The sequence below is a fragment of the Parasteatoda tepidariorum genome, chromosome 6 (assembly GCF_043381705.1).
Source record: "Parasteatoda tepidariorum isolate YZ-2023 chromosome 6, CAS_Ptep_4.0, whole genome shotgun sequence".
Classification (NCBI taxonomy): Eukaryota; Metazoa; Arthropoda; class Arachnida; order Araneae; family Theridiidae; genus Parasteatoda; species Parasteatoda tepidariorum.
This window is the reverse complement of record NC_092209.1, coordinates 87,482,412-87,508,412: the sequence shown is the minus strand read 5'-3', so window position 1 is coordinate 87,508,412 and position 26,001 is coordinate 87,482,412. Positions and strand designations below refer to the sequence as shown.

The window sequence follows — 26,001 nt, the reverse complement described above, 5'->3', positions numbered from 1 at the left end:
GCTATTACAAACTTATATGTTTTAGTTTTTAATAATTATTTTCACCTTGGCAAAATGAAGAAATTTAGAAAAATAATGATAAGTAAATTCATCAAAGGAAAGCAACCGGGCAAATTTTTAGAGACTTTAAACACCCGGGGGTTAAGAGAGATTTTTATTTACAGAACCATCAGAAGGTATAATGAGATGTTCTCAGTCATAACGGAAAAAAATCTAGCCGACCAGGGAAAGGATAAAACAAAATGGACAAAAGATACTGTAAAAAGGGTCAGGGAAAAGATATGACGAAGCGGACAAAGATTTGCTACAAAGCTAGTCTTAGATCTCAAGATTTCGAGTGAATCAATGTTAAACATTCGTAGAAAAGACCTTGGCTTTAAAACTTTTCGAAAGAGCAAAATTCACGGATTTTCAGAGTTTGCTGAGAAGAAAAAGAGGCAGAGGGTGGTAGAATCTCTTGCTTGGCACCCTGAAAACAAGGTTGCCCTTTCAGACGAGAAAGTATACGTTTTACGGTCTCAACTCACAAAATGATAGAATATGGTCAGTTTCTATTGATCACACATCCCCGAAATCTAGCATTGTGATCTGCGTTATAAAAATGGTTCGTCCACAATGGCTTTGAGGGTTGGGGGCTATTTCAATGATATTCAAACTCCAGTTAGTTTTCATTAAAAAGGGATTGTAAATCAATGACCAATAATATAAAACTGAGGTTTACAAAAAAGTTTCAGTTAATCAGTATGTATAAGGGAAATTTTTCTGCCTCCAAAAAGATGATGCTCTTAATACCCCACGTGCTGTTCAAGAGTTGGACAGCAAACATTTAGGTGACATTTTGTCTCAATGAATGGTCTCCCAACTCTCCCGGTATATAACCGGTTGATTATATTGCTCAACTTAATTATTGGGAGTACAAATTAGTTCGGTCCGTTTTCAAAAGATGACTCTGGCTGTTATGAATGTTTCACAGTGACAGCTGATTTCGGTGGTTTCAGAGAGGTTACACATCTGTCAATAATATTCAGTTTATATCGCTTTGAGTTTCATACAAAACCCCTTTTTTTACTTTGTTGAACATGTCAAATTTTGTGGTAACTAAGTTTTGTTTTCGGGAAGTTTTGTTTTTCTGCTTTAATTGGAAGAAAAGGGCAGCTGAAGCACATGGAATGCTTGTAGCAGTTAATAGTGACAATGCTCCAACTGATAAATCATGTAGGGAATGGTTTCGACGTTTAAAGAATGATGAATGATGTTGTATACTATGAGCTGCTACAATCTGGCGATTCCATTGCGGGCGATCGGTATAGGCTACAATTAATTCGTTTGAGCCGTGCATTACGAGAAAATCAGCCGGAAACGAGCAAAGGCATGGCAAAATTATTCTTCTGCATGATAACGGTCGGCCTTATGTGGCAAAGGTAGCAAGAAATTATTTGAAAAAGCTCAAGTGGGATATTTTAACTCACCTACCGTATTCGCCAGATATTGCTCCTTCTGATTACTGGTTGTTACGACGGATGCAGCACGATTTGGCAGGTAACTGGCTTTTTTCTTTCCTAGAAAACAAAAAGTGGCTCCTAATTTGGATCACCTCAAAATACGAGACATTCTTTCGAGATGGAATTCGAAAAATGCCTGAGAGGTGGGGGGAAATAGTAGCCATCGATGGACAACACTTTGATTAATCTGGTCATTCATTTTGTTCTGAAATAAATGCATATTTGACTTCAAAAAAAGAACGGACCGAACTAATTTGTTCTCCCAACACAAAATCACCAATTTGAACAAATTCGAAAGATATAGAAGGAAATGCCGCATGCAATGAATTTAAACACATGCTCATAAGGAAACTAAAAGGAGGTGTTACTTCAAGACATTCATTGTAAAGATTGCTACTTTAGTTTAATGCAAAAAGTTTATGAATGATTTATTTTGTATAACTGTCATGAAAATTTTTGTGTATGAGAACTTATTGGTCACAGTGTAAAATAACTCAGCTGTATGTAATTTTAATATTGTTGCTGTTATCGCACTTGATTTAATCGTTGCTGCGATTAAGCCAAGATTTTCTAAGTTTAAAGCTATTTTTAAGAGTGCAACAGATTCTTAATTTAAAAGTTTTTTTCTGAGTATTTAGAAAAAAAATTATGTCAAATGCATCTGTTTCTCCCATAATTTTGTAAACAATTTCTATTTCTTTCCAGATCGTGGGAATCCTGTTATAAATATTAGTCTAAGTAATAATAATAATCATGATAATACAATTTCTGAATTTTTCATTATAAATGACATTACAAAAACAATTTACAAATCCCGTCTCCTTATAATATTCAGATTAAAGTTCGAATGTTATTTCATAATGCTTAGTGAACAGAAAAAGTGTTTTGAGAGTAAAAAATTTAAATATTTTTGAATACTAATTGAGCATATTTTTTTTTGTTATCGGTATTCATTAGACTTTATTTTCATCAAATAAAAGAAATTAAAATAATCAAAATTTATTCTATTCAATTTCAGTTTTAGTTTAATATAAAAAAATAACTATACTTTCATCGAGTTTTTAAATAGTGGGCGTCGAAATAAATTTTTCAGTACTGCTAAGAAATTTCGAAAATAAATAGGAAATAAGTGTTATCTTCACAATAAATCTTGCACTTTATTAGAAAAATTAGATTTTTTGTTTTGTGTACCTGGCAACTTCGATGAAAAAGTTTGTTTACGTTTTACAAGGCTTCAGTCTATCTTAATTTGTTTTAAGTAAGAAATATATGGGGATAGAATTGAAATTATAGTGGAAGAATCTTTGTGAAAAATTATAAAATGTATCCCTTAAGAGAATTGATACTTGGCGGTTAAGTTTTACTCGAATTCGAAAGGAAAGAACAGTCCACGTTTTAACAACCAATCAGGCTAAAGATACCCACATTACGTCACTTACAGGTATCCCATTAAGAATATGGGAATGCAAAAGCACAAATAATTGCAGAAAATCTGAAAAAATTGGGACATTAAAAAAATTATTCATGTTTAATAATTAAAAAAGGGTTGCTTTATAATCCGAACATCTAATAGAAAAAGTTTATGAAAACAGTTATTGAAAATAGTTAAAAATTAATATATACTTTAAACAATTAGCAAGGTTAAGGAGTTTTTAGAGCTATCTATTTTAAAAAAAACTGCATGGGTTTACAATCACGTTAAGAGAAGAAAAAAGCTTTTTAATTGTTCAGAAAATTGGTTTTTTTATATATGATTTCTCTGAAATTGTTTTTTATAAATTTAGAAATTAGTTAATTTTGTTTGATATTTAAGTAATAGAATTGTTTTATATTTCAATGTTTAAATAATTACTACTAAATTATCTTTCTATATTTGTTGCAAGTAGCAAAAAATTATGGTAGTTCCTTTATTTCTTTTTAGGCAAACTTTGAAAATTATTTTTAGTAATAGAAACCATAATGAAATTAATAAATCATTTGTCTGTTTAAAGCTATTAAAAATTTTTAATAGCTACATAGATAATTTAATTATTTAATTTTTTTAAAATTGAAGAGATGAAATGTTTTGTTTGATAACACTACATCATACACCTCACAATGTGAGTGAGTTTTTGGAAGCAAAATATATTGAAGATTACAGTGAAAATAACAGTGTTACTACGCATGGTAAATTGTAAGCAATCCACTTACCTGTCACCACCAAGTACAGCTGTTGCAGCGCACAACAGTAGTATCAAATTTTCCCGCATAATTAGGCGGAATACCTTTCGTCATCAAGGGAACAGTGAGACTTCTTTCGATGTCATACTGTAAATAGAAACACATTTTAAATAAATAAATTAGATGCATTATAGTTTACCAAATGTACGTTACCGGCAAAGTATGGAACACCGGCATTGTTTAGAATGCCTAGGCATTCTATAGAATGCCGGAAGTTTTTAGGCAAAGTATGAAATGTGAGAAGTATTACATACTTTCCCGAGGCATTGTATAAATGCCTAGGCATTCCATAGAATGCCAAATGCTATTTAGGCAAAGTATGAAATAAACGTCCTGATGAGGTTATTATGTAAATGATGTGCATGTTACTGTGAATGAGCGAAATCGGTGGTTGTTGCCTTTCAACGGTGAAAGTTGACAGGTACATAGTCGCTTTGGTGAATGTCTGAGATATTTATTACATGCGATTTGATATTAATTTATTCGTGGATATAATTACATTTATTCGATATTTTAATACTTACTGACGATAGATTAGAAGAAACATCAGTGTTTTGAGAATCGGGCAAATGTATACCGGGCAATGGCAGTTGACCTTAAAAAAACATCAGTGTAGGGTGTTCCTGGCAAATGTATACCAGGCAGTGGCACTTCACTAGACCTACTATGACTAGACCTTTGGTAACTGTCCGAAATATATACTAGGTCTAGTGCCACTGCCTGGTATACATTTGCCCGGTATATCCAAAACTGGTGTTTTTTTCTAAGGCCAAGTGCCTTTGCCCGGTATACCCTACACTGATGTTTTTATAAGGTCAAGAACCATTGCCCGGTATATATTTGCCCGATACTCCAAACATTGATGTTTCTTCTAATCTATCGTCAGTAAGTATTAAAATATCGAATAAATATAAATATATCCACGAATAAATTCATATCAAATCGAATGTAATAAATATTTCGGACATTCACCAAAGCGACTATGTGATTGTTGACATTCACCGGTGAATGTCGACATTTTCGAGACTTCGGTCATTTACCGTAACATATATCTAACGTCGTTGCCGAGAGGAAGGATAAAAACAGGTCTTAGGCAGGGAAAGAGGGTACAATATTTAATTTTTAGAGAGAGAACAATCATCAAAGTGACACAAAATCGTTGTGTTCTTCAATAAAAGTTATGTTTCCCTAAACTGTGGCTTTTCTTCAAGTCAAGTGCTAGCTTCTATTGTTCAATACTTATCAGTGTTTCAATCAAATGACTTCTACTAACGTACTATTGGACATATTTTCTAAATTTAAGAANTTTTGTTTAAGACTTTATATATATGTTGTGACATAGTCGCTTTTGTGAATGTCCGAAATATTTATCATATACGATCTGATGTTTATTTATAATATCTGCTGAAGATAGATTAAGAGAAACGCCAGTGTTCGGAGAACCGGTTAAATGCATACTGGACAGAGGCACTTTTCCTTAAAGAAACATTGATGTAGGGCCTACCTTGCGAAGATATGTCGGGCAGTTGATACTTGATTAAAATGCTTGATACTAGAGGAAGCACTTGATGCGCATTTGATGAAAGAGAACAGCCCTTTGGATGTGTGAGGGAAAGAACAGGCACTTGAGTAAGTGCCTTTTAAAAGAAGTTCCCTTAAATAAACTAGAACACTTAACTAGACATAGTATATATTTCAGAAATTTACCAAAGTGACTATGCGATTGTCAACATTCACCAGTGGAAGTCAATGTATATAGTTAAAGTACATAATCAAAGCGTTTCAAATCAGTCATAAATCTTCAAACACATAATCAAATCAGTTTCTCATTGGACTTCAGCTTCGTTGTGAAAAAACTGGACTTTTGTTAATGGGGGAGAATCGTGTTCATTAAGTAATAGTTTATTTCTGTGAAGATAAACAGGTTTTAAAAGATCGCAGCAGTATATATAGCCTAGAAACTATATATCGTGAAACAGCTTATAGGAACAGCCTTATAGAAACAGCTGGTTAATAATATTTCGATTTATGATGCTTATAAGAGAGAGCCATTGCAGGGGTATGTAAACTGAGTTTTTATATCTTAAAATCTGTGAAAAAAATTTTTCTTGAGACATGATAAGAAAATCGAGATAATTCTATTCTAACTTACTATTAAATTGTGTCAAAATGACAAGCATGTGACATGGGTCAAAATACAGACTCAAGTTAATGAGAAAGATGTTTTTTTACCAGTTCTGACGGAAAAATAAATGTGGATAAAGAAAACTTTGTGATTGCAAAATTTTTTGAGAAAATACTTTTTTACCCTTCTTAGCAAAAATTTAAAACACTTGTGACGACAGTTGTCTTCATCACAACAGAGCAGCTTTAATATTTAATTATTCGAGATATTTTTCGATTTATGCTTAAATACCACACGAAAAAATTTTCAGTGAAAAATTACAGTACTGTATGATAATGAGAGTTCAGGCAACAAAAAATGTATGATCTTCGTGATGAAAACAAAAGTATATGACGTTTAAACCATACATTTGCAATTTTACTTTTCTTTTGGTAACTTCCTCAAATTTGTGGAATTGTAAGAAATTGTTGATTTCAAACTTATGCATCTTATTACTGCAAATAGAAGAAAATTCAAAACCAAAAAGTAAATTTAGTCGAATAAATGGTATTATGTCAGGATTTAAGATATCATGATATAGTAATCAAATTTTACCAAATTTACCAAATTTTGCCACATTTACCAAATTTTGTCACGTATTATAAAGCGACATTTTATTGTTAGTTTCAAAATTACTTAATAACAAACAATGCATTCATAAAAAAAAACTTACTGACGGAGAGAGTGAATGAAAAAGGTATGCAACAGTTTACATAAAATAATATGAATTATATACGGAAAATTGACGTAAGTTGGTCTGCCTTCAGACACTGTCAGCGTTTCTGTTGAGCGCTTTCTAATAAGAGTTTAGATCGTAGGATTCTTCTCTTTTGAATCACTTATTTCTTCACTTTTTTGGACTTACCTCTCTCAAGATGTAGTTGACATCCAGCCAGGCACGATGAAGTGATGGTTTCAATTCAACATCAGAGAAAACAAAGTCCACTTTAGTCGACTGATCCTTTACTTCACCTTTACTGGCGGTAACAAACAAATCTTTCTGTTCACACGACTTCACCACCTTGTGAACATCAGGCTGACATTTCACCAAATTGCATTCCTGAAAAGGAACTTTCCAACGAAAGAAGTCCTCCTCGTCCTCTTGAGTCACATGAAGTAGTGGAATCTTTTCCTTCTTCAGTTCTTCAGCATGTCCCTTTCGCTTGCCTCCAAAGGCCCGTCGCCTGAAAAGAAAGAAAAGGAACTCATTCAGTTTAACATTATAGCTCAGAAAATTTTACAGGAATGTATCGAACCTTGTAGCAAATCAAATACAAATCCAAAAAAAATAAAATTAATCATGTTTCAATAATTAGTTTCATTGAACTTTTTCTATTAGAAGTGTTTCACAGTTACGGTCCTTTTCATATCAGGCAAACTTGAAAATCGTTTTATGTTTTCCTTTTGATATAAAGTACAACTAATGATTATTACTGGCCACCAATAAATGAAATACAATTCTTCGTATGCGGAGAAGAATAAATAAATCAACAATAAACATTTGCATAAGCGTAATATGAAAGGCATATATAAAAAAATTCATAAAGAGAAAAAAAATTAAAGAGGAATAAAAATTTTTTTTTTTTATCATTTATTATCCTTCCCGTGGAATATAAGTTTTTGAAAATTATTTTTACAAAACTTAAATTCAAAATAAAGATTAATTAGTTAAAATAAAGATTACTATCACTGAATATGTTGCTATTGATCATGACAATTTCAGGTTTATTCGAAACTTAAAAAATTCAAAACATTCTCTGAATAAATTTTCCTTTTAGAACATAATTGAGTTTTTGCTTCAATTATTATTGATTTTACATTTAGATTTATAAAAACAACCACCCCAAAAAACGTTGAAAAAAGCACTTATTGTTTTAGATTACTTTAAAAGCATTGGAAATGTGACAGTTTGGCAAATAAAAATGACAGACCGTCGACACTCTTATAATTACTAATATCGTCATCTTACCAAATCTCGGAACATTACAAAGATTAGAGTTCTAAATTACTTTTTTTTTCTATTTCCTGGGAAACATAAACATTTCAAAGACTGTGTTTTTTAAAATCATGATAAAAGACAGTGTGAGTACTTGATTATACTTTCGAAGTGACACTATTGTGCGGCCATTCCACTTACTGAACTTATTTTATTTTAAAATAAAATTAACTAAAAAAATATCAACAAAAAATAATTTTATTCATTTATTTTATAGAGAAAAAAAACATCAAGATTTACTATCGCATTAAAAAAATTGCTAGTTTTGAGGAGCCGATGAATTTAATTATGCTTCGAAAAAACTTTCACGTGAAATAATAACAGGAAATTTTATGAAAATTTGAACTAACTTAAGCAGTTCAATATTACGAAATATTTTTTTAATTTTCTACTAGTTCTATTCTGAACATGAAATTTACATAATTAGTAACCTTGTACGGAACTATAAAACAAGTCCAAATTAACAAAACTCAAATTGTCTAATGGCGTATAAGATCTTCTGAATACTCAGGAAATGAAATGTATTCCTTTATCGGGAGCACGATTTAAATTTTCCATTCTATCAAAAATTTGAATACAATTAATATGGAGTTTTCATACTTGCAAATTTAAAACATAGACAGCATTTTTTGTTTAAGACTTTTTAAAAGCATCGTGCATTAGTACTAAATTCCAAATTTCAATCATAGAAATTATTTGTACAGATGCACGAAGAATAAATGAATTAATAGTACAATTACGATCATTCATTTTATGTTTCAAATAAATATTATGCATACAGTTTTGATCAAAAAGATTATTTAAAATCAGTTCTTAATATGTGATAATTTAAGGAGCTATTCAAAATTAATTTATGCATTATTATTATTCGACAGAATACAAAATAACTCTAAAAAAGGACTAGAAAATTATTTTTATTCAACTTAATCCTAAATATGAATTAAAAATTGAAAATATTTTAAAATTTACAGTTTTTTTAGAAAATTCATCTTCATATGATCTGAATAAGGCTCCTATACTATCAGAGCTGACCTATCAAGCAATATTGGAGCAAACAAGTTTGCCAGTTAACGTTATGTTAGAATTAGTTATGCTATGTGCTTATGATAGCTCTTTGCTCCAAAAATGAATGATAAGTCTGCCTGTCTAATTCAGGGGCTCTAGATCTGAAATATTCAGTAGCATGACAAGAGCAAATAATCAATTTAATATTTATAGACCACGATGACGTAATAGGGCTAACATTATTACGAATAGCATTGGTAATAAAAAATACGAGCTTACAGCTCGCCTGGAATCAAAAACTAGCCATAAGAATTTAATGCACCTTTCAATCATTTATCGCTTCCATCAGAAATAGAAAATTAAATATCTAAAATCTAGCAAGGATAAATATTTAAGATAATATATTACTTCCCTCATTATATTTTAGTTTGTTCGAACTTAATAATGATGCGAAAAGCACACGTGAGAATCTTTTAAAGAGTATATACAAATATTTGCAAAATACATTCCATTAAATTGAATGAAAAAAATTTTGTGTAATAGTCCTGCAAACTAATTTACACTTTTTTCTGATTTCACTCAAATTTCTTTCATTTATACAGATATCGTGAGGCATTAAGTAAGGCATTTGTTTCATACAAAATACTCCAGAACTAATGTAAACAAAACATTAATAAAAAAAGCAAGCAAATTGTATTATGATTTACACTATTACATACCATGTGATAAGAATGCATGACGATAAGAATTAAAAAAAATTCAAACACGATGAAAAAATTCGATACAATTACAAATTATTTCAGGATGGCACTTAATTTAACTGTTTTAACAAAAACAGATTTTTTTCTAGAAACATAAAATAAATTTCAAATTTAAATTAAATTAAATTATTTAGTTTAAAAATATAATTCAGTTTAGTAAAGAAATTTAAAGATGCTATTACACACAAAAAATAAAGATACGATAGATTTAGTTAGTTCATGGAAATCCAATCATTATCAAAAAAGGTATTCAGAGTAATATTTTGTTTTTCGTGCATAACGTTAATAAATAAATTAAATCTTAGTATTATTCGTTTCGGAGAAAATATGGAAATCAATTTCCCGAAACCCTTTATTAGGTATTAATAGGTACCAAATACCACAACACCAGTTATGAAATTTCCATTAGTACCTAGTACCACAATAAATCAAGCATTTACTGGAATCGAGAAAAATTTCGCAAGTTTTGCTCTCCCATAAAGAGGAAAAATAGTGCTTTTCTCCTCAAAAATTTGAAAGTTAATTTAAGTATTTATTTAAAAATAGTTTTATCGTGCTTTTCTTAAATTTTCTTTAAGTTTCTTAATGTATCGACTCTATTTATTCGGTTATATATTAATAGAAATATATTTCACAAGAAATTTGTTACTCGAAAGAAATTGAAAAATAAATTAGATATAAGGTATTAATGGAAATATAACTTTTAAGAATGAAATGGTTATATTTTATTATTTAAGACTTAATAATTATATTTAGTTAAATACGTATAATGAAAAATGTATATTCGTTGATAATATTATATATTGATTGATGGTATTATTATAACATTATATAAATTTGTTTACAAAACTATGTCTACTTTCATTGCTGGTTTTTGCCTCGAAAGTTAGTAAGCTAAATAATAGCAAAATTTTTCTTGATACCCATACTATGCAAATTAAAAGGCAAGAAGATATTTATATATTACTTTATTTTAAAAAAAAGGAGAAATTTGCATTGTACCATTTTCTACGCTTTCTAAAGTAAATGAAGCTGCAAAAACAATTAATAAATCATAATAGTTAGGCTACATTTGCCTTTGAGTCATAAAAGACATATACAGATGGAACATTGGCACCAAGAGAAAACATCCACAAATAGTCATCATATGGTTTATTTAGACATGGAATCCTAAAGATGATATCTTTAGGCTCTCATGAAGAAAACAATGGATTGTGTGGGATACTGAAATAAGAAAGAAGAAATATTAGAAAACAATTCTTAATCAATGATTGTCTACCAATGTACTTCTTTTTCTTTCAGTACTTGCAAGGTGTAAGTGCCGAAATTCATTACAGCGAAATATTGGAACAATATAAGGACTATAATCTTGATTCATTTTTTAAACAAATATCTGAGTTTTAAAAGCAGCTGCAATATTAACTGTGTGGAAATAGGATCCGTTATGACTCACAGGATAGAGCGTTCGCTTTCCAATGATTTGAACCGGGTTCCAATCTAAGTGATAACTATTTGGTACGAATTCCGCTTCCGACTTGCACCAAACACAATGCAGACGTGAAATATTCTCAATTTTGGATGGATCACGGGTTAGAGGCCCCCTTACTTCAATCTAATTGTGGGATGTTTTCGTGGTTTTCTTGTCCAGGTAACGCAAATTCGGGTAAGTTCAATTGAAAATTCCTAAAAGACGGCGAATGTATCCTAATACATGATTCAGGAGTTCCCTTGTCTTCTGGATTAGGTTCAAAATGACAAGGCTACGGAGGTTAGCATTAATAGTCGTAAACCCAAACAATTGGTTTGCCTGTGCAACGACGGTTATCAAATAATTATGATATGAATTCCACACCCGGCTCGCACAGACCATAAAGCCGGCGTCTCATCCTCAGTGGTAGACAGATCATGCATTGAAGTCCCCCTGACATCATTCACACCGTTTGAGGTCTTCGTGATTTTCCTTTCCGAGTAACGCAAAAGCGGGTTATTTCCAACAAAATAGTTGCCCACGAAGGCACGTTTCTCCCACTTCCAGGAGTTTTCTTGTCTTCTGGATTGGGTTCAAAATTACAAGGCTACGGATTCGAGCAGTAGAAGTCGTAAACCCAAGAAATTGGTTCGGTAGTTCAACGACGGTAATAAAATAAAACTATGGAAATATAAAAACTATGGAAATGTAAAGACAAAATGCCGGACTATCAGAACATTATCTGTTACAAAATTTTTAAATACTATAAGTGAGAAATAGAATTTTTTTTAACTAGGTAATTTGTCATCTTTCATAAATATGAATATTTCAAGTTTTCTTAATTGTGAAAGACATATACGTCATTTGCTTATTTGGTGTCAACATATTTTAGGCTTAGACACGTAGTCGACAATACTTCTAAATTATTATTAATTATTATTTCAACTTATTTTTTTAATAAAATATATTATTAAAATACGAAACATTTTCTTTACTCATCAAGTATTATGAAAGATTATAAAAATTAAATATCAAAAACATGCATAAGATGCAAAAACCTGAAATTACAATAAAATTCAATACGAAGGTTTATTTAAATAAAAATCTAAAAACTTCTTTTTTGAAGAATAAAATGGAAATCATTGGATTTATTTATACATAATGTACACATACAGCCGAACTCTTTCTATTTCTTCTTCATATTTTAATTCTTAAATTTTAAAAACCAAACAATTTTGTGAAACTTTAAAATAAATTATTACATTTCAATAAAATTTTAACTTTTACTCACGCAGCTTTCTTAATCCACTTAAACATGATTGAATTCCTTTAAATTAAAGATTGAAATACTTCTCAAAATGAAAATCTTTTAAGAGTATTCAAACTTTCAACATCAAAAGAATTTATGGAACACGGAGTTTAGTTGTTTATTGCTTCCTCAATATGACGTCATTAAATAAAATTTAAGCTGCTATAAAATGATGATGTTAACCCATTAAAAATATAAAAAAAATTTTTCTATATTATTTTAATATTGAATTAAACACTTTTCCGATTCTTCGTTTTCAAATATGCGAGGATTTTGGCGTATAAAAGGATGTAAACAAAAACACTTCAAAAAATTTTATGAAAAAATCTAATTTCTTTAACGTTATAATTTTCTTATTAAAACTTCGATCACAGATATAATTTCTAGAAAATGCTCAACTGAAAACTAAAATGACGCGGTTACGACAGAAAAAAAATGGACTGGGTACGTACAACAAGTACAAAGACTTTTTTCACTTCACTCTTTCTGCTGTACTGAAATACTTTATCTCTCAATGAACTATGTGTGAAATAAAGGTAGTTTCAGAGCTAAGAGCTGATTTAAGCTTCTGAGACATTCTAATAATTTTTAAGAATAGAAAAGATTGTATTTAGGTTAAAAAAAACTAACTGGTATTCCAAATATGGTTACAAATGTTTTCAGAAAAGTAATGGTTTATAAAACTGAGAGAACTCAGTGTACAAGACTATTAATTTTTCTCTAAAACCTTTTAAAATGAATGCAGATATGTATAACTTGATGCATGAAAATTAATACCACTCTATATTATTAGAAATAAGGTGTACTATAATATGTTTCTCTGACAATAGCAAAATTTGACTATCGATGAATTTTTCACGCATTTTTCTCGCAGTATTTGAAGAATATTTCTCTTTTTTAGAGATTTTTTAATATTTAAATATAATTTAAAAATACTAACATAAATGAGAAGCCAATCAAATGATAAGATTTTCAGTCACTGACTTAATAGAGAAAAAAAAAGTTTCATTAAGACAGTGGGATCTGCAAACGCATTCAAAAACGAAAGACTGGATTCAGTGATCTGATCTATTACATCGGGTGACGAAAATGTTCACTTGAAATATTTATTTAAAAGCTGATAAAAAAATCATATTAACTAAACATATTGATACAATAAGAGTAGATTTGAGTTGTTACTTGATATGTTTCTTGTTTACTATTATGCTAATTACTATTGCGAATCTTGTAACGAAAGTGGTAGCTGCCATATAAATCAAAATTAACAATCTCAAACCTGGTAATATAGTTAACATGGAACTATTTCTGTGTACTAGATATATTACAGTTTCACACAAATAATAAATTTTTTGGAAATATGTTTACAAATCATTGTGCAATTTGTCACAAAGTTACCGCTGTTTTTATTAACTTTTATCTTTATTCATAACTCTCATCGTAGAAAATATTATTATAGCTATATTAGTATGGGAATTTCAAGTTTGCCTACAAGCTTAAAGAAAATATTACTTTTGTTCCAAAGATAGTTTAAAATCAGCACTTCATGACTATATATCTAATTCAAAACTGTATTTAAACTGTAGAAAGTTCATTTATACTTTAGCATTTGCAAATTAACTTCAAAATAAATTTTACAGTAAGAAAATATATCTTATTCATTAATATCACTTGAATCATCAATAATTAGTATAAAATATGTATAAAAAAACTTACAGCTTCCTTAGAAAGTTCATCATCTTGATTTGCTTTTAAAAGATCGAAATTATTAAAAGTGCTTATAACGATATAATGGACTTTATTAATATTTTTAGAACACGGTGACGTCATAGCTCTATCAGTAATAACGTAACGCATCGGGAACAAAACTTAGCTTATAGCTCAGATAGAATTAAAACTTACTTACGAGCTCAAAGTACATTTTAATAAAGCCCCTGAATTAGACAGGCCGACTTATCATCTATTTTTGGAGCTAACATAATAACAAAAAGCTAACATAACAAAAGCTAAATAACAAAAAGCTAACATAAGCACAATACTAACATAACGTTAACTTGCGAATTTGTTTGCTCCAATATTGCTTTATAGGTCAGCTCCGATAGTATAGGACCCTTAATTTTAATTCTTTAATTTTTTTTTCTCGTCAGAAAAATATATAAAATCAATTTAAATCGAGCTAAAATATGCTAAATTTTTCCCTTTCATTAAATTTTTCTCTTAAATTTATAAATCATACAAAGGGCAACTTAAATGCGCGATTAATTTCATTGAAATTTTTAGAAATAGATTTTTGCGTAAAAAAGTTTCTTTAGATTAGACTAGGTGAAAAGTATTTTATAATCCAATATGTTGTTTTAAAACACATGGAAATGAAAAGTTGCAATTGAAATAGTACCTTAATAATTATTAAAATTTTCTTTCACACTGAGTTTCTGAGTAAAAGGATTTTAAAATTTCAAAAATGAAAAAGAGTGGATTTCAAACAAAAAAAAGGAAGTTCAAAAGACGTGATGAAATGCGAAAAAAAGTGAAGTTAACTATAAGAAACTCAGACTTTCGACGGTGTCTTTTCGCTTGATTATTGATATAATATTGCTTAATTTACTGTTACTGTTCATCTACTAATTATCAGAAAATTGTATCAGCTGTAATGCATTCTGAGAGAGTAACTTTCTTGCCCTAATTCCGCATAGTTAGCACAAATTATATGAAATCAATCCTTTGAAATATTAAGTCTGTCACTAAGTACATGGAAATCCTATCATTGCGAAAAAAATTATACAGAGCAATATTTTGTTTTCTGCACTAAACTTTAAAACAAGAAGAGCAGAAACTTTTTACGGAAGCCCTTTTTTAAGGTATTAATAGGTACCTAAACCACAACACCTATTAAGAAATTTCCAGTTGTACTTAGCACCACAAAAAATCGAACATAACTCGTCTCAAGAAAAGTTTGACAATAAATAATGTTTTTTCTTAAATGAATGAAAATTAATTTATGTATTTGTATAAAAAGTTTTATTTTTCTTCTCATAAATTATCTTTAATTTTCTAAAACTATCGACTCCATTATATTATATTCGCTTTTTTAGAAATTTATTTTACAAGAAATATGCCATTCGAAAGAAATTAAATATAAATGTGAAAGAAATTAAATATAATTCGAAAGAAATTAAATTATATATTAATGGAAATAATACTTTTAAGAATATATTTTAAATTTAAGATTTAACAATTATAATTAGTTAAATACATGATACACACACATACCATGAAAACTTTTTGCTGGTTGATATTATAATATTTTGATTGCTGATATCAGTACATTTAATATTTTATAATTTTGTTTATCATAAAAACTACGGCTACTTCCATCGTTATTCTTTGCTAAGAAAATTAATAAGCTATATCAGCGTAAAATTATTCCATATCCATAGATAGCAAATTAAAATATTGAAAAATACTTATTTATTAATTATTTTTAAAAAAGAAATTTACAGTGCATTAAAGGCCTCAATTTATCCACCATTCACCTCATTTCTTACACTTTCTAAAATAAATAAAGTTGCAAAATGAATTAATAAACCATGCTTCTGCTACATTTGCTATCAAGGCATAAAAAAAAGTCCAAAACTATCAATGTAAGACATATGCATTGATAAGCTTCCTGTAGGACATACGCAGATGGAACATTGCAGAAAGCATGCAAAAATAGTCATCATATGGTTTATCAAGTCATGGAATCCTAAAGATGATACCTTTCGGCTCCCAGGCAGAAAACAATGGATTGTGTTGGATACTGAAAGAGGAGAGATTAAAAAATAATGCGTTTGCATTCCCATGAGGTGATCCGGGTTCGAATCCCAGCGATGACTGATCGATATGGATTCCGCACCATTCACCGTTCACAGTGAGTTAGAGTCCAATTGCAGTCAGACTAATTGTTGGATATTTTCGTGGTTTTCCTCTCCGTGTAAGGCAAATGTAGATTTGTTCCTTCAAAAAGTCCTCCACGATGGAAAATTTCTCAATATTCTGGATCCTGAAGTTCTTTTGTTTTCTGAACTGGATTTAAAATCAAGTAAAAAATTGATGTTGACGGAATTAAAAATGGGTGGAACAACAACGGAGTCGGACATTGGTTGTCGTAAACCCAAAAAATTGGGTCCGCTGTTCAGCGTCATTTATGAAATAAAATAAAATATGCAAATGCAAAGACAAAATGGCGGACGATCAGAGCATTGTCATTTACGGAATTTTTAAATACTATAAGCAGAGAAATAAAAATGGCTTTCACACCAGGTTCGTTCTCGTCTTTCATAAATATGAATATTTGTGAATATTTACAATATCCAATTTTTAAAAACGAATTATTAAGTTATTACGTTTCTGCATGAAACTTTTCTCTACTCATCAAGTATTATAAAAGAACATAAGAAATAAATGACAAAAAAATGCGTAAGATGCATAAACCTTAAATTACAGTAAAATCCGATAAGAAGTTATGTTCAAATAAAAACCTAAAAACTTTTTTTGAACAATTAAAGGGAAATCATAAGATTTCTTTACACTTAATATACGCATATTGTCGGACTTTTTCAAATTTTCTTTATTTTTTGATTCGTAACTTCCACGTCAGATTAAATATGTTTTTCACAATGACGGACTTTTTGTGTTAAAAAAATCTAAACAAATACAATACAATAAACAGCTTATAAACTAAATAAAACAAAATTTTTNATAGCCCATTGTGCAGCTCTAGTGCGACGTAAATGAACTACAACTACAACTAAAACTACACTCAGATGCGCGACAGCCCATAGAGGGCCAAGGCCTACTGTGCCCATTTTAGTTTTCTTGACCTTGGGCTCTGGAGTGCAGGAGCAGATGTTCCGGTCAGGTGATCAGCCGAACGCGGAACCCCCAGTGTTCAGTCCCCAAGCATGCTTGGTACTCATTTATCGACCCACTGAAGGGATGAAAGGCTGAGTCAAACTTGCTCGGCCCGAGGATCGAACCAGGGACCTGTGGCACGACAGCGTGAAGCGTTACCGCTCTGCCACCGGGCGTCCCTTAAATTATCTGGTTCCATGAAAATTTTCAAAAATTGATAGTTTTGTATAAATTTTGATGATTGGATACATTCACCTCCAAAAGAAGTCACATGATTATGCCTAACCGTGGGATTTAAATCAGATTTAATTGCATACCTACAAGCGACGTCACGCGTGTGCGTCGAACCTGCGTGGTTTCTGATTCGACGAATGTCACGATTTTCCCAATGACGTTACTTGCAGGCATCCACTTTTCATTCAATTGCAAAAATCTCCCCAATTTGGTTTCTAAAGCCTTTAAATTATTTGTGCGTTCAAAATCCCAAATTCAAAATCTTTCGTATTCTAAATCTTTACTGTAAAATGGCAAGTTTAATTTAAAACTATTGCTTTGATTCAAGCGTTTGTTGCTTAAGCTATGGCTCTTTTATTTTTCCGGGTAAAAGAACTTCAAAAAGATAAGGAATATTCTTCTTTTTATTGATAGATCATTCGTAATTTTTAATTCCGAAAACAAAGCATGGATTTACGTTTCATATAGAAGAGAATTTGGATAATGTATTTTCTCACAAAGAAATTTTATTTGCCAAATAATTTTAAAATATCTTGTGCAACAAGTGCACTAAAAGTAAAAATGAACTGTTAAACTGCAATACTTTTCTTCACTAACTTGTACTTTACTAACTTATTTAGTCACGGAATCCTAAAGATGGAAACTTTAGGCTCTCATGAAGAAAACAATGGGTTGTGTGGGATGCTGAAAGACGAAAGATTAAAAAACAATTCTTAATCAATGATTTTCTACCAATGTAATTCTTTTTCTTTCAGTACTTGTAAGGTGTATATGCCGTTATTCTTTACAGCGAAATATTGGAACAATATAAGGACTATACACTTGATTCATTTTTTAAACAAATATCTGAGTTTTGAAAGCAGCTGCAATATTAACTGTGTGGAAATATGATCCCTTTTGACTCAGAGGATCGAGCGTTCGCTTTCCAATGATTTGAACCGGGTTCAAATCCCAGCAATAGTTGGTCGATATGAATTCCACACCCGGCTCGCACAGACCACAGAGCCGACGTCTCATCCTCAGTAGTAGATGGATCATGGATTGGAGTCTCCCTCACATCATACTATCTGGTTGAGGTTTTCGTGATTTTCCTTTCCGAGTAACGCAAAAGCGGGTTATTTCCAACAAAATAGTCGTCCACGAAGGCACGTTTCTCCCACTTCCAGGAGTTTTCTTGTCTTCTGGATTGCGAGGCTACGGATTCGAACATTAGAAGTCGTAAACCCAAAAAAATTGGTACGGTTGTTCAACGACAGTTATAAAATAAAACAACTATGGAAATGTAAAGACAAAATGCCGAACTATCTGATTATAATCTGTTACAAAATTTTTAAATACTATAAACGTGAAATAAAAAAAAGCTTTTAAACTATGTTATTTGTCATCGTTTATAAATATGAATACTTTAATTTTTCTTATTTGTGAAAGACATATACGTCATTTGCTTATTTGGTGTCAACATATTTTAGGCTTAGACACGTAGTCGACAATACTTCCAAATTATTATAAATTATTATTGCAACTTATTTTTTTAATAAAATACTGTAAAGTTATAGAATTTCTGCGAAGCATTTTCTTTACTCATCAAGTATTATGAAAGATTATAAAACTTAAATATCAAAAAAATGCATGAGATGCAGAAAACCTGAAATCGCAGTAAAATTCGATAGGAAGGTTTATTCAAATAAAATCTACGAACTTCTTTTTTGAAGAATTAAATGGAAATTATAGGATTTCTTCACACATAATATACACATATAGTCGAACTTTTTCTATTTTTTTTTCATGTTTTGATTCCTAACTTCTAAAAACTGAACAATCTTGTGAAACTTTAAAATAAATTATTACATTTCAATAAAATTTTAACTTTTACTCACGCAGGTTTCTTGATCCACTTAAACATGATTGAATTCCTTCAAATTAGAGATTGAAATTTCTCTCCAAATGAAAATCTTTCAAGAGTACTCAAAATTTCAACATCAAAGAAATTTAAGGAACACGGAATTTAGTTGTTTATTGCTTCTTTAATAGGACGTCATTAAATAAAAATTAAGCTGCTATAAAATGATGATGTTAACCCATTAAAAATGTTCAATTATTTTTTAAAAATTATTTGAATATTGAATTGAACACTTTTCCGATTCTTCGTTTTCAAATATGCGAATAATTTTGTGCATAAAAGGATTTAAGCAAAAACACTTAAAAAAATTAATGAAAAAGCATTATAATTTTTTAACGTTATAATTTTTTTATTAAAACTTTGATCACAAATACAATTTCTGGAAAATGCTAAATTGAAAACTAAAATGATGCGGTTACGACAGGAAAAAAATTGACTGTGTACGTGCAAGTGTAAAGATTTTTTTCTTTCACACTTTCTGCGGTGTGTGAAATAAAGGTAGTTTCATCACTAAGAGCTGATATAAGTTTCTGAAACATTCTGATAATTTTTAAGAATAGAAAAATATGGTATTTAGGTAAAAAGAAACTAACTGGTATTCCAAATATGGTAGCCAATGAGTTCAGAAAAGTAATGATTTATAAAGCTTTGAGACTACAAAATACTAAACTATTAATTTTTCCTCTAAAACATTTTAAAATGAATACAAATCTATAACGTGATGCATGAAAATATTTATATCACTCTATATTATAAGAAATAAGGTGTACTATAATATGTTTCTCTTGCAATAGCAGATTTTAAAGTATCTAATTTTTCACGTATTTTTCTTGCAGTATTTGTAGGATATTTTACTTTTTTCGAGATTTTTGGCTATTTTGATGTAATTTAAAAATACTAAAATAAATGAGAAGCTAGTAACGACTTCAAATTATAAAATTTTCAGTCATTAACTTAATAGAGAAAATAAAGTTTCATTAAGACTAAGATTTGCTAATGCATGCAAAGACGGGATTCGGTGATCTGAACTATTGCATCGGAGGACGAAAGTGTTCACGTGAAATATTTAGTTAAAAGCTGATAAAGAAAATTATATTAACTTAAACAGGTTGATACAATAAGAGTAGATTTGAGTTGTTGCTTGATATGTTTCTTGTTTACTATTACACTAATTACTATTGCGAATCTTGTAACGAAAGTGGTAACTGTCATATAAATCAAAATTAACAATCTTTGCTTTAAAACTTGGTAATATAGTTAACATAGAACTATATCTGTGTCATATATATATTACAGTTTCACACAGATAATGCATTTTTTTGGAGAAGCATCATTTACAAAGCATCGTGCAATTTGTCACAAAGTAACCGTAAAGTTTTTATTAACTTTTATCTTTATTCACAACTCTCATCGTAGAAAATATTATTATAGCTATATTAGTATAGGAATTTCAAGTTTGCCTACAAGCTTAAAGAAAATATTACTTTTGTTCTAAAGATAGTTTAAAATCAACACTTCATGACTATATATCTAATTCAAAATTGTATAAAAAATGAAACTATACAAAGTTCATTTCTACGTTAGTGTTTAGCACTTTGCAAATTAACTTCAAAATAAATTTTACAGTAAGGAAATATATCTTATTGATTAATATAACCTGAATCATCAGTAATTAGTCTAAAATTACGAATAAAAAAAACTTACAGTTTTTTTAGAAAGTTCATCATCTTGATTTGTTTTCACAAGATCGAAATTATTAAAAATGCTTATAACAAGAGCAATTGATTTGATTAATAATTTTAGAACACGGTGACGTCATAGCTCTATCAGTTATAACGTAAAGCATCGGGAACAAAACATAGCTTATAGCTCAGATCGAATCAAAATTTACGTATGAGCTCAAAGTACATTTTATTTATTTAAAATTCTTTTTCTTTTTCTTATCAGAAAAAGAAACATAAATTCAATTTAAATCGAGCTGAAATGAATATTGAAGTCAACAAATTTATCTTTCTCATTAAATTTTAGTTGTTAACTTTATAAATCATACAAAAAGGCACGTAAAATGTGTGATTACTGACAAGCGTCTAGGGGCAGGAAGATTCCATTATACAAACGGACAAAAGAGAAAAAATGATCTGATATCGGGAGAAAGGCTCTGGTAAGAACATTTGCTTCTAAAAAAAAATTATCTCTGTTGTAAATTTTCATATGCGTTCTTTGTCTTACCATTATTTTTTGCTATTTATTTATTTGAGTTTTTATTTATTAAATTTTTTTGAGTGAAGAAACAAAGAATAGTAAAAGAGATGTAATTTTTTTGTTGGCTTTGTAATGTAGACAAAGGGAGTGGACGTTTTTAATTTTTAAAGATTAGATAGATCCAGAGAGAGGGGTTGTTCTCTAATGTCAGAGAAGGTTCCAGAAATTCTATTCAAGCTCGAAAGGAAAACAAGAAATGTGACATCTTGCATTTTGGTTAACTGCCTTGAATGTCAGCTCTTTTAATACAGTAATAATATTAATTATTTTGATATTTTATTTCTTTATTCGTACAAATTAGAACTCGCTGAATAGATTTTGTCACATTTTCGATCCACACCTTCCATTCTACATAACACCAAAGAACATAAAATATTTAACAAGTAGCTTAAATATGTACGTATTACCGGCAAAGTATGAAATCCGGCATTGTAAACAATGCCTAAAATTAGCCGGCAAAGTATGAAATGATTTACATTTCGCACATCGCCTAGGGCATTCTATAGAATGTCAAATGAGAAACCGGCAAAGTATTAAACACATCTCCGATTCATCAAAATGTCATTCAAAAATGACAAATTCAAAACGTCATCCGATTTGATATAAATTTATTCTTGGAAATAATTACATTTATTCGATATTTTAATACTTACTGACGATAGATTACATTTATTTGATACTTTAATACTTACTGACGATAGATTAGAAGAAACATCAGTGTTTGGAGTATCGGGCGAATATATACCGGGCAATGGCACTTGATCTTAAAAAAACTTCAGTGTAGTGTATACCGGGAAGTGGTACTGAACCTTAAAAGAAACATCAATGTAGGATATGGGTAAATGTATACCGAGCAGTGGCACTTGACCTTAAAAAAACATCAGTGTAGGGTATACCGGGCAATGGCACTTGACCTTAAAAAAACATCAGTGTAGGATATACCGGGCAAATGTATACCGGGCAGTGGCACTTGACCTAGTATTTATTTCGGACATTTACCAAAGATTTAGTCATACTAGGTCTACTTAAGTGCCACTGCGTGGTATTCATTTGCCCGGTATATGGTACACTGATTTTTTTAAAGTCAAGTGCCACTGCCCGGTATACATTTGCCCGGTATACCTTACACTGATGTTTTTTTAAGGTCAAGTGCCAATGCCTGGTATACATTTGCCCGATATTCCAAACACTGATGTTTCTTCTAATCTATGGTCAGTAAGTATTAAAATATCGAATAAATGTATTATATCCACGAATAAATTAATATCAAATCGGATGTAATAAATATTTCGGACATTCACCAAAGCGACTATGTGATTGTCAACATCCACCGGTGAAAGTCAACAACCACCGATTTCTGTCATTCACAGTAACGTTCACATCATTTACGTAATAACCTCGACAGGACGTTTATTTCATACTTTGCCTAAATAGCATTTGGCATTCTATAGAATGCCTAGGCATTTTATACAATGCCTAGGGAAAGTATGAAATACTTCTCATATTTCATACTTTGCCTAAAAAGATCCAGCATTCTATACAATGCCTAGGCATTCTAAACAATCTCCCGGCGTTTCATACTTTGCCGGTATCATATGCATTAGAAAGGAATGTTTATAATTTCGGAAGAAAAGTAACCAATGGTCCCAAGAATCAAATGAAAAAAAAATCCCCCTATATCCTCAGCTTATTTTCCCCTTTCCAAATTTTTCCACTCTAACATTATGGAATCGTCCTCCCCCTAGTCACTTGTTACTTTCTTTCCTTCCAGACGCGGATACGTACCTTGGCTAGTAAAACCCTTAACCGTATAATCCGCGTCTGGCCACTACTTCCAGCCAACCTCAATCAATTATTTAGAGTTTCAAAAGAAAGGAGGTTAAAATTTTGTTTACAAATATGCAGAAATATTAATTTGTTTACAAGTATATAAAATATTAATTATAGTTTAAACAAGAATTTTTCTTCATATATATGACATATAGAAAGTGACAGTCACTTGTTACTGTCGGTAAGTTAACCATCAAAGAAAATAAACAGCGAAGAAGATTTTGCAATTGAAGGGTGATTTTCATTGTACGTATATCCGATCGCCGCCGAAAGAGATTAGTGAATGGTGAGTTTTTCAAGTGAAAATATAATTTACCATCCAAGTTTGCATTCAATGGCGAAGATCGGAATTGCGTGAAATGGTCATCAAAGTCAAAAGGGTCATTTACAGGCAGTTTCCTTTTCGTATTAATGGATTATTCTCACCGCATGTGATTTTCGCAATTCCGATCACCGTTCATAGAAAAAAAGAACATGATTGGTATGTTTTTCCCCGGAAAAATGCAATAACCAATGAAGTTATTCCCATAATTCTTCCATGCGTATGAATCGTATATGGTAAGAATGAACCTTTAATTAAGAACAAAGCAGCTCACACACTAGTAAATTGCATTCCCGAACCATCGCGAACGTGATTGGTATGCAGCGACAATGGCCCCCATTAAATTAAACAAAAGAAAGCTAATCAATCATTGGACCATAATCACTGTATCTATTTACCCATTGCCCGGTAGTGGCCTGATCGTAAAGACACGGTTTCCAGAAGAACACTGATGTCAGGCATCAATGGCAGATGTCAGTAAGCGGGTGGGTGACCCCTTTCACCAGCCTATGTAGAGACCGAGAATGCGAGGTATCGGTCTTCGTTAAACTGTTCTACAAGTGTTCTACAAGTGGCAGTTCTGCAAGTGCTCGATTTCGCTAGCTGGTCGTCGGGCTAGCAAAGCAGGGAAGCCATCCGCTCTGAAGAGGATCAACATTGCGTTGTCATATCTTGGGATCATTCTCTGGTATGTTTCTTATACCGTCGTCAATAGTCCATTGTGTAGATCTAATACAACGCAAATAAAGTACCTATCTACCTGCCTATTTACCTAGTACACGTGCGAATGATTTAGTAATCGCTTGTGTATGTGATTTGATTACACATCTGAGTCAGATGCAGAGAGTAAGATCCTTAATGTCTCTGGCAGTTTCAAAACCCGAAGACTCTTCGAGTGGTTGGAGAGAGCTGCGGGGGACTGAGTCATTACTAATATCTGCTCTCATTAAACGATTGAGTAAATTCACATATCGAGTAGGTCAGTGTTTCCCGAACTTATGACTTTTGTGTACCCTTTCTAAATTTTTTGCAACGCTGTGTACCACTAATAAAAAAATGAACCGATTTTTTACTATAAAAAAATTGCGCGAAAGTTAAAAATCACAACTGGCTGTTGACACCACTTATTAGTAACTGTTAACTCTGCAAAAAATAGCCAATAGAAAAGTACGCAAGTAAATTTTCAAAGTAAATTTTCATGGCCAGATTTGTTTTTAAATAAAATTATTTGAAATTTACGTTTGTTGCAAGATATTTCGCATAAGAACGCGTATCCCAGCTAAACTGTTCTCTCACCCCTGGGGGTACGCGTACCACACTTTGGGAAACACTGGAGTAGATTACTGAAACATAAAGAAGGAAAATGAATCAGTAAATCAGAAAATAATGTATTGGTTTACTTATCAAGATGATTGAGCAAATCAGTGTATTAGTAAATTATCTAGTAAGTTATGGATTAAGTTAGGAAAGGAGATTAGTAAATAGATGAATCAGCGAATGACGGATTTCTACAAGAAATTAGTCAACGAATGAATCACAACATGAAATTAAATTTTTGAAAAAAAAAATATATATGAAAAATATTCTTTATTAGCGATCGCAAAGCTTGAATACGCCATTTGGGGAAGAAGACCGATTCCATGGCTTGATCCTAACCTCTCCTTCTTTTCTCAGTTTGAACTTCTTAAGTTTTGCATTGCTTGGTTTTTTGTCCCGCAGGGGACTGATCGTTAAGACNTTACCTTAATACACACATCTGTAACAGTATCCGAAATCGGAAGTCATCAGTTGCAAGTTTGTTGATAATAGAAATTAAAAATTATTGAGGAATTTTTCTTCAAATGTTTGGCGTGTTCTGTTCCTGAAAGATTTACTAATATTCTGGAGATTTTTTTCAAGTTCTTCGGCCTTTTCCTTAGGGAAATTTTGTTTCTTATTTGCTGCTAAAAAATGGCGTCTGATTCAGTCAATGACTTTGATGGAACTAAATGAAAACGTGATAAATTAATGTCCGATATTTACAGGCTCCCGCTAGACGGCGTACTCGAGCGTTGCGATCGCGAATTGAATTGAACACTTTTCCAAATCTTCGTTTTCAAATATGCGAATAATTTTGTGCATAGAAGGATTTAAACAAA

General features: G+C 30.8%; 1 protein-coding gene across 1 annotated transcript; it reads right to left on the bottom strand.

The window, feature by feature from the left end:
• Nucleotides 1-264: 264 nt before the first annotated feature.
• LOC139425861 (uncharacterized) lies at nt 265-9,220 on the bottom strand. Its single transcript, XM_071181886.1, has 4 exons — nt 9,210-9,220; nt 6,752-7,070; nt 3,693-3,809; nt 265-2,219 (listed from the first exon to the last, which is right to left on the bottom strand). Exons 1-3 carry the CDS (start codon nt 9,218-9,220, stop codon nt 3,696-3,698), a joined length of 444 nt encoding a protein of 147 aa, XP_071037987.1. The 3' UTR covers nt 265-2,219; nt 3,693-3,695.
• Between the last annotated feature and the right edge of the window lie 16,781 nt (nt 9,221-26,001).